Here is a 10727-nt window from a genome sequence, read left to right on the forward strand (position 1 = left end):
TCAACCTTTGGGACTGCCTACTTCTTCAGCTTTTCCTGCCATTAATTAAATTCCCCTTTGCTTAAATTAGCTGGATCAAGTTTATGTGGCTTGCAACCCACTGTAGTAACTGCTGTCACACCTGTTTCCAGATGAAGTGATTTAACCCAAGCCCCGCCCTCAGTGGTCACACCAACTGCACACTCACGCTCTCTCTTCCAGATGCCAGTGTGGCGTGAGTGTACAGTGCTCCTGGAGCGGAAGGAAAGAACGTCTGACTTTTACTGAAGAAATGAGTTCTCTTTCCCAGACGACTTTTCCTACCGAAATGCTTCTTCATGGGAGAAAAATATTCTCAATATACTTCTAGAAATGGTAACAAGTCTACGTTGATTAACTTACATTGCATTTATTTTAACTGTATTGTTTGATCTAATGGAGTACCCTGGCAGGACAGAAGGGTTAAACCAAAAATCCTAAACAATTCCCTTAATGATCTTACGTAATTATAAAGAAAAACTTGCAGGCAAGTGGCAAAACAGGACTTTATTCATTTATAACATCATTTTGTAAACAACCACACTGCGCATTTTGAAATTCAATAATAACAAATTTTTTTCTATGGATTTATAGCAAACTCTATATAAAGTCAATGAGTTAATACAAGGGTGAAGATGAACAGGGAGGAATAATTTCCAAAAACGTTAAATTACAGCACTTGATACAAAGACAGATAACCATCTGTACCATAAAAATTTACATGCCACAAAACACTCACTTATAATTTTAAATATGCAGTAAAACACATTTATAAAAAAAGCATCAACATTAAATTTTTTATAAACCAGTGACTCAGAGGAATACTTATTAAAACTTACTAAAAATCAGTAAATATTGCAACTGAGGTAAAAATTTGTAAGTAAACAAAACTATCATTTATAAGGGCCAAAAGTAAACCGAAGGGCAGACAACACTTTCTGACGACTCCATCTACTCCTTGATGTTCTGAAGCAGTTTCAATAAATGGGACTCAATAACCTGTTGAACTAAAACAGACAGGTGATCAAGACTACAGCATACTCATCACAAAATTTTAAGAACTATCAAATTCAACTTAACCTCACCAACTTCTTCCTAAAATAATTTCTAAATAGGATATACTCATAGTTTGAGGGAGATAAGATTATAATTCAATACGTAAAACTTAGTCTATCACTGACTTTAACAGTTGTTCAAGTTATTGGATTTTTCTAGTTTTGGTTTCTAAATTTTGGAACTGAGGAAGAGTCCAGAATACAAGGTTGTTCTAAGGAACAGAGAAAGGCCAACTATCAAGCATTGTATAAACAGTTTGCTATGAAACATTCGACACATCTGTAAATAGGTGTGCACTTATCCTCCAGCAACTAATTATTTGGGTGGGTGAAAAGTAACGGTAACAAACTCATTTCTAGATTTTGTAGCAATCTGTTGATTTTGCCCACAATTAAAAGTATATGTCAGGAGTTAGGATAACGTACATGTTCCATGACTGCAAGTGGTGAGAACAGTTTGCACCACTGGCTTCTATTATTATAGAACTTTACTAAAATGGAACCTGAAAATTCTAAAACACTTACCACTTCTATAGCCCAGGGCTACAGCTAGATCCATAGAATTATACCCAGAGTCAGTTTCAATTGTTGGGTCGGCTCCATTTTCTATACCAAAATAGAAACATCTACATAAACAAAGTGAAAATGTGGATATGTTTGTCTATGGTGGCTCATGTGCAAATAGCAGGACAGATTTTTAGCATATTTGGAAGGTATTTTCAGGATGGTCTGACAGAGTACAGAGTAAAGGAAGGGCATAGAATTCACTCTGGCGGGTCAGAGGGAAGACAGTTTAAACAGACAGGCATCCTCTAGAGCTGCTGAAACTGATACACAACTACAGACAGAACTTCGGCTTAAAGACACTGTAGATAGAGAAAAGAGAAAGGAGCCATGGGTTCACACGTGAGCTCTGAGAGCAAAGCAGCAAGGACAGATGCTGTGACTGCAGGCGTGCTGTGTGAAGGAGCTGGGGCTTACATGAGACCCTTGGGGAAGGGGGCGCTCCAGGGGTGCGTACTGTATTCAGTGACAGCTCACGGTTCTCGTGAGGCCAGCTTGTAAAACAATAACGTCTTCATGTGGCATTTTCTAAATAGTTCCACTTTCATCTGCTTACCTAAGAGCATTTTTACACATTTCACATGATTTCCGTGTACAGCATAAAGCAAAGGTGTCCCTCCATTCTGGGGGAAAAAAAAGGTGATTTAGCTTTTCAAGGGTAAGATTCAAATAATTTAGTGCTGCTGTGTGAAGCTTTACTAAGAATTGGGCATGTAAAAGTAGTTTAAGCTAATTTCAAATTTTGTGAGGAATACTTAAATCAGAATTAGGACAGTAACTTTTTCTTCTGGGTGTTTCATTAACTAAAGGTAATTAATTATTCTTCTAAGTGTTTAATAAAATACAGTTTTCCAAAACCTAAAAATCAGTATTATAGACTCACCCAATCATATTCATTTACATCAACTCCACAATCCAGCAGCATTTTGACAATATCTGTGTAGCCCTTACTACAAGCCAACGACAATGCACTTTCTCGACCTTTTCCTAAAAGCTGGGGATCAGCACCCTGGAGTGGGAAATGGAGATAAAACCCTTCTCAGTTTTTTGAAAATAAGAATAGTGTTACTTTCGTCAGTAATACTTATAGGTCAGGTAACATTCTGGGGTTAATACAGTACTAACACAAACGTCTACTCCTGGATGCTCCGTTATCAAGGTTGTCTGAAGGTCTTCCTTCCTCCCTCTACCTGGATCCTAACTATCTTGTCACTTGGAGCCAAATTACATCTTCTCAAGAAGCTTCTCCTACAGACTTTTGTTCCCATTGTGCTTCGTAGGGGCTGGGCATTCACTTCTCTCTCACTGCTTCATGAATGACTAGACTTGCCTGTTTAACTAGATCCGAGTTCCACAAGAACATGAAGAGCATGTACACTTTCTTTTTTTGATCCTCTACCATTACATCTAGCTGGCTGGAGATACAAAAACTACTATATACTTAACTGAACTTGAGTAACTGTACATGTACATTGTCTGAGGCGTTTTCCTTACATTCTGAAGTAGAAACTCTACCACAGCTATTTGCCCGTGTGCTGCCGCCCACATCAGAGGGGTAAATCCTTCTTCGTCCGTGTGGTTGATAACATTTTCTATTTAAAAGAAAAGCAATTTTTGTGATCTAATTTAACAACCACATATTAATATCGCTATGAAAATACTGGCATTCTAAAAAGGTGACTATTACTCAATGAGGCTCACCTTGAGCTGATTTGGGTTCACCGAACTCCTACTGTGTTTTTGCAATTTTCAGTCTGAATATATTAAAATATGCCTCAATGTACATAGCTGAGTTCAAATAGTACGTTATTAAAAGTATAAACTACTGGATACAACCTACTGCTAGGGTACAGGACAGTCCATAGAACACCGGACTCAGAATCAGGAGACCAGAGCTTGAATGCTGACTGTCACTCTCCAGCAGTGTGACTCCAGGCACATCATTTAATTTCTCTAACATCCAGAATAAAACCTTGCTCATCTCAATGTAAAACTGGGAGGATCACGATAAAAATTAGGTTAATGATAGTCCTTAGCATTATATAAATATATATTATAGAAAGTCCAAAATCTTATTAAAGTTATTTTTACTTGCTAGTTAACATTGCTGCCTTTAAATTTTCTCAAATTTTTGGTGTTATAATGTGAATAAAAACTGAATCATTTGAAAAACAGTTTTATGCAATTCTACCTCAAAACCAATTTTGTTCCCTAGACTCAGTCTACTGGGTCCACAGCTTTGTCCCTACATTTATTTGGTATATTGAGAATAAGACCTTCATATATTTATAAACAAACAAAAGATAAAACAAGTCTTTCTTATAAAAGAATGACATGATTAAAAAACTACTCTTTAATCATATGCCCTGCATTCAACTGATAATGCTGGGACAATTGGCTAGTTTTTCAAAAAATGAAAATAAGAGTAAAGCTCCATCTTTACCTCATTACACCAAAACATGTTCCACATAGGTTAAAGAAATGTAAAAAAGGAAACCACAGAAATTCTAGAATAAGGCATGAGTGAATTTATTTATAAACTCGGAGTAGGAAATTGTCTCTAAGCAAGATATAAAACTCAGACGTCAAGAGTATAAAAGTTTACCACTTAAAAGTGTTAAGCTTTTGTTTGAAAATATCATAAAGTCAAAGGAAAAATGGGAAACGGGGAAAAAAATATATGCAACATAAACAAAAAATGAACTTCTTTAATTTAGGTAAGAGCTCATATAAATCAACATAAAGTAGGCTGTTCACACAAAAAGAAATTCAAATTTACCATAATTTAAAAAAGGCAAACAAAACCAGTATGAAATACCATTTTTCACCCATGAGATTAGCAAAGATTAAAGTCTGATAGTATTCCGTGTCAGTGAAGTTACGGGGAAGTAGAAACTCGAACTCTGGTGTGAGGACAGGGCAAACATCTGGTTATACATATACAAAAATAAAAATTCATATTCCTTTTGACTCAGTAAATATACTTGTAGAAATTTACCCTATGGATATACTTCAAAACAATGCCAACAATTTTGTTACTTAATAAAAACAAACTGGAATCAACTAGTACCAGGGGGACTCATTAAAAAATAAAGAACATAGCATATACACGTGCAATACAACGCAAAACCACAGACCTACTAAAAAAGAATGAAACAGATCTTTGTGTGTTTACATGGAAATATCTCAAAATTTAAGTGAAAAAAAGTAAAGTGCAATGCAGTGTTTTTGTTTTTTTTTTCAAAAAAGCATATACATATTCTCACATATAGCCCCAAGTACAAAAAGAAATATTCTCCAGAAAAGTCTTCTGAAAATATAAGAAACTTACAGTGTGTGCATTTGGAGAAAAGTCTAGGGTGGTAAGTGAAGCTGTAACTTCTATACATGACATTACTATTTTTAAAAAAGTATCTATTGGGTTATCTATCTGCCTGGTGAGACTATGCAACTATTTCTTTTTTGTTTTTATACTCTCTTGTATAAAAATAAAGTAATAACAAATCTGACAAATCCTATTAAATTTGTTTTAAATACATTCTTAAAAATAGGCTAGTACCTTGTTCAATTCGAGTAGCCAGGTAGAGCATCTCTCCCTGGGCAGCCAGCTGGTGAACAGATAAAGCTGAAAAAATACCATAAAAAGTTTCATGTGTATCTGTAGGGTACACCATCATCATCTCATTGTTTATGTTGGTGTAGCAATTTTCTTCTCCAAAACACAATCTATCATTTTATTGTTTAGGAGACCTGCGTTCAATCCCTGGGTTGGAAAGATCCCCTGGAGAAGGGAATGGCTATCCACACCAGTATTCTTGCCTGGAGAATTACATGGACAGAGGAGCCTGGCAGACTATAGTCCATGGGGTTGCAAAGAGTTGGATACCACTGAGTGAGTAACACTTTCACTTTGCAACTTAAAATATAGCCTAACATTTGCAAACATCAGCATTATCTTAAATATATAAGAGCCTGAGAATTGACTCATATATGTTTAAGGTAATTCTGATAGCTGCAAAGTGTTACTGTCAATGAATTTGCAAATTGTTTGATCAATTATTAACAATTTGAATTGTTACTGATCTTATCAATTAAAGAAATGGTTTAGGTACTTAATTTTTTATATCTCTCTTGAGACTTTCCTGGTGGTCCAGCATCAAAGACTCTGTGTTCCCAATTCAGGGGGCCCGGGTTCAATCCCTAGTCAAGGAACTAGATCCTGCCCCAACTAAGACCTGGCACCAGACAAATAAAAATAATAAATAAATAAAAAGTTTAAAATCTCTCTTCATCCAAGCTTGTAAGGAAGTTGGGTCTAAAAGACTCTTGTGTTTTAATTGACTGAATTCATTTAAGTTCCAAATATTATTTCTTGAAATAATGGGTATTTCTTAACTTTAGGAGAACTGAGGAAATAAATGAAAAACTAGCCTTGAGAGTAAATTCGTGAGTGCAGACCTAGCTCTGGCCAATTAGCTGTGTGACCCTGGAGAGCTGATTAAACATGTTTGTCTGTATCATGAGGGATGTGAACCACATGATCTCCAGCTGTTTTTTTTTTTAAGCTCAAAAACTCTATGGTTTTGGGGAATTCCCTGGTGGTCCAGTGGTTAGGACTCAGTGCTCTAACTGCAGGGGCCTGGGTTTGATCCCTGGTTGGGGAACTAGGATCCCTTAAGCCTCTAAGTATGGTTAAAAAAAAAAAAAAATCTATGGCTGGAATATTTTAAGGTAATCTGTTTATTTTAAAACAAAGCCAAACAGGCACGGTTATATCATAGCTCACTTTAAAATTAGTATCACTCAATCCTTGACTTCAGGTGATTATGACTGGGTGGCCTTAATACAGAAAGGAAAGCAATTTGGAGCCACATGCAAATTTACATAAATGTCAATAAAACAAAAATCGGCCTGAGGTGGAGTTAAGAGTCATGAACTTTTTCTGGCTTACCTGTCATAGCATATGATTCAAAATCTGGAAGGATATAATGTTTCCAAAGTAAAGACATATATTTCACCATGCTCTAGAATACAGACACATTTACCTTATATTCTCAAATACTCCTAACATCAAACTGCTGACTGGTTTTCTCTCATTAACAAATCTCAACTATATAGAGTATTTTCTAATTTATACAGAAAATCTTCATTTTATTTCTTTTGGAATAATTCTACATTTAAAAAATTGTAAATTTAAAGTTTTTAAAGAGGTGGTTTCATATTATATTCTGATTAAAAATTATATTAGAGATCACTCAGTTTTTACTAATCACTTGTTGATCAGTGATCTAGTTTACAAGTAAAATCCACTCCAAGAACACAAAATCACAAAGTCTTGCTTTGCCCAAAGTTCAGAATAACTCATTTTTTATAGTTTTATAATTCATTTTTTTACTATAGTTTTTTACTAAACTTTTTACTATAGTTTTTATAGTAAAACTATGAAGGTTTTAAGAATTAAAATTTCAATCCGTTCTCAACAGAGAAACATAAAACATGATATATTTGAATATGTGATAATATGTGAAAGTTTTAAATTACTAAAACTATCAGGATATCACTTAAGCTTTCCAAAACAGGATATGCATTTAATCAAAACAATGTTTCAAAGCCAAACTCTTGAAACTATTACATTAGCAATAACCATATTTTCATACAGCAGTGGGAAATACTTACAATTTGCTAACAGGGGTGTGGTTGAGACCTCATTTCCTCTGTGTTTGTTGGTTAAAGTAGTTGACTGCTTTATGGGTGAGAAGTGCTTTGTTGTAGATGGAGTGTAGACATGCCTTACTTGAATTCCCGGAGAAGGAGATGTATGGATATTGCATTCAGCTAGGTAAAATTAATTTAAACACATTAAAACAATATTTTAACAACAAAGCATTTCAAAGTTCTATGTCAATGTTTACATTAAAAAAATACAAGATGTATAATATCTTCAACTGGTTCTCAAGTGACATTATTTTTTGCCATAAAAAATTTGTACTAATAAAAGTTCCAGAAAAAAAATCAATATTAATCTTGAGCAATATTATCCAGAGAGGTTTTTTTTATTCAATAGATGGTTATAAAAGTAAATCTACAGTATGATGACAGATTTCACTGCATTAAAGCACAGGAAGCTAATCCCAATCACATATTCATGGAATTAATTCACTTATAAAAGGCACACATAATTTTTTTATCCTATAATTTTAAAAGGTACAATAAGAAACTTTAGTAGAAAATTTGTAAGTAAACAAAGGTCAAGCAAGAAATAAAAAAAAAATCAACATGTACTTATGGACAATATATAACATGAAATTATTTAATTCTGGTTTCTGTGAGATTCTAGAAAACCATATTAAAAGATGACTTCTAAACTCTCTCCCCAAACTAAAATTTCATGAACAGAAAGGAAAAAACAAACAAACAAAAACAAAACAAATGCAGATATTTATACCATAACTATCAACCTTTAAATAGGACAGATGCCACCTCCAGGTCAGAGTTAACTTGATCTTGAATATTTTTACTATCCTCTTCATTTAAGGACTTCACAAACCGAGAACAGACATTCATATCAAATCGGTTAGGCAGTATAAATTTCATCCCCATGGCAACACCCTGAGCTGATCCTTCTTCTGCACTTGAGTCCAGTTGATGTTCTATTTTAATGTCTGGCATGCCACTTAGACTGTAACTGCTAGGACACTCTTCCACTATCAGCTGCGCTCCAATATCCAGATTTGCTGATGTAGCCATGACTTCAACTGAGTTTCAACAGTTAAAACATTTCTTCATGATTTCCTCTTGGTTTTAGAAGAATGGTATACTATGTATTCTTTGAATTTGGGTACTAAAACATCTGAAAGAAAAAAATTAAAAGTATATCAACTTAATGTACAGAAAATAATCATTTTCAATCACATATGCAAACAGTGCTCTTACAAGCATTGATAGATAATAAAAAGCATACAATGTTCAGAGGTAGAAAAACCTGGGTCTGAATCCAAGTTTCACTATTTACTGGCTGATGTGAATCTGTATAAGCTCCTCAACCTCTCTAAGCCTCAGTCTCACTTGTAAAATGGGGATATACCAATAATCTCACAGGATCCTGGCAGAGATGAGATGAAATACTGTAACATTTTCACCTCCATTACTAGGTCCCAACAAACTGTACTTACCCTTACCTTCCCTTTCCTATTCCTGAATACTGCCAACCGGATTTTTTAAAAATCAGGCTAACAACAAAAATAAACTTTTCATGTAAAAAATATTAACCTCTAATCTGAGGTTCATTTTTTAACATGCTGTTTATAACTGGCTCTCAGTTTGAATTTAAGAAAAAGGTGGAACCCATTTGTACCCAAATATATCAGCAACTACAGTATCCTTGATTCCTGAGTAGTGAAAGGCTTTACAAAGTCTTGGTTATGATAACTGAAGACATATTTATTAATCAGTTTTTGTTCAGATCAAGTGTTAGCAACTTAACACACGTTTTTATTATGAAAAATGAAAATTTTCATTTTTATGAAAAACAAAAAATAGATTATGAATTGTTTTCCTTTGGTTTAGCATCTCTAGGATATTATGATTTAAGTATAATTTTTGGCCCTAATCTTTATAATAAGTATTAAGAAATAAGGATTGATTTTTATCCAAATATTGATTGTCAAGACATAAACTCAATAAATGTGAATTCTCAAAATACAAGTTATAAGCACACCTGTTACTGAATCATTTACCACTGTTTTAAATGAGTTTCAGTAAGGTAATCACTGGCATTTTCCTATGGACCTTAATGTATATAATCTGAAGAGAAATTTCACTTTTGTACCTAAATTTGCTTCTAAAAAAAGAACTCCAAGATATATAATTGTCCTAGATATATAGTCACTGAGACAGGAAGAAAATAAATAGCATCCAGTTAATTTTTTTATAATCTTCCCAGTGGCTCAGTGGTAAAAAAAATTCGCCTGCCAATGCAGGAGATGCGGGTTCAATCCCTGTGTCTGGAAGACGGAAATGGCAACCCACTCCAGTATTCTCGCTTGAGAAACCCCATGGAGAGAGGAGCCTGGCAGACTGCGGTCCGCGGAGACGCAAAAAGAGTGGTACAGGACTTAAGGACTAAACAAAACAATTTTATCACGTTAAGGCTTACTGCCTCTTATAAATTTTGAGGGTGCAGGGTGTTTTAAAGTTGTAATTAATTGGAACTAAAAGAGGATCACAGTGGAGCAAAAGTTGGCAAATCATACATTTTACAGATAGCCCCTGTTTACAGTTTTAAAACATCTTCCGAAATTTTTATAACAATCCTTTTTATGTTTTTATTTAATTTTTATAACAATCCTTTGAGTAGTCAGGGCAGGTAATCATAATCAATGTCCACCGTAGAGAAGAGAAACAGGGAGCTCATGACTCCATCACTCTGTTCATTAAAATAAAAAGCAGCACTAAAGCAAAAGAAACCAATTCTTTCTAAGCCAAGTGGAACTACAACGCTTATCTTGGCACCAGTCTAGACAGGAGAGGCAAAATTGACTGGTTAAGCCATAATTTTGAAGTATAAGAAAAGAAGGGGGGGGGGAGAGACGATCCAGAGGAGGCGGTGAGAAAAAAAGAGGTAAAGCTAGGATCACCTCAACCTGTCAGAGCCCAGGGAGAAGGGGAGAGCGGCCCTAACGAAATAAAATGGGCAACTGGGTTATTCCCCAGTGGGTGCTAACAGCAGGAGCCCCCCGCCCCCCGTTCTTCTTCATCCTGGAGTTGCCCGACGAGGAAGGGAAGGTGCTATGAGAATGAATGATGCCTCACAGGCGACAGGTGTCCCGGCGTCCCAGGACAGGAACCCGCTGGAGGGGAGGCTGTGGCAGGCAGGGAAGTCTCGCTCTGTCGCCACCCGCCAGCTCCGCCCGAAAAAATCCCAGCGCGGCTCCGGCACGGCGGGCGGAAACTCTGGCTCAGCCGCGGCGGGCTGGTCCCGGGAACGGGGACCAGAGGCGGCCCGGGTGGGGGCGCAGCGCCTGGCGACCGCTTTCGACAGCCCACAGCAAGTTCGGCCTCTCCATCTGCGGCCAGACTCACTACAGGGCC

The 10727-nt window shown here is 35.9% G+C and overlaps 1 protein-coding gene across 3 annotated transcripts; it reads right to left on the reverse strand.

Moving 5' to 3' along the window:
* Positions 1-510: 510 nt before the first annotated feature.
* Positions 511-10721, reverse strand: ANKRA2 (ankyrin repeat family A member 2). 3 transcript variants are annotated; one of them, XM_081520856.1, is made up of 9 exons: positions 10449-10721; positions 8096-8487; positions 7314-7472; positions 5197-5262; positions 3132-3229; positions 2521-2646; positions 2194-2260; positions 1599-1679; positions 511-1025 (listed from the first exon to the last, which is right to left on the reverse strand). In XM_081520856.1, exons 2-9 carry the CDS (start codon positions 8382-8384, stop codon positions 970-972), a joined length of 942 nt encoding a protein of 313 aa, XP_081376982.1. In that variant the 5' UTR covers positions 8385-8487; positions 10449-10721; the 3' UTR covers positions 511-969. The 3 variants fall into 3 exon arrangements, with proteins under 3 accessions (XP_081376982.1, XP_081376981.1, XP_081376983.1); XM_081520855.1 differs by having other exon boundaries at positions 3084-3229; XM_081520857.1 differs by having other exon boundaries at positions 3084-3229; positions 8083-8487.
* Between the last annotated feature and the right edge of the window lie 6 nt (positions 10722-10727).

Source organism: Giraffa tippelskirchi, chromosome 8 (assembly GCF_054371585.1).
Source record: "Giraffa tippelskirchi isolate mGirTip1 chromosome 8, T2T-mGirTip1v1.2.pri, whole genome shotgun sequence".
NCBI lineage: Eukaryota > Metazoa > Chordata > Mammalia > Artiodactyla > Giraffidae > Giraffa > Giraffa tippelskirchi.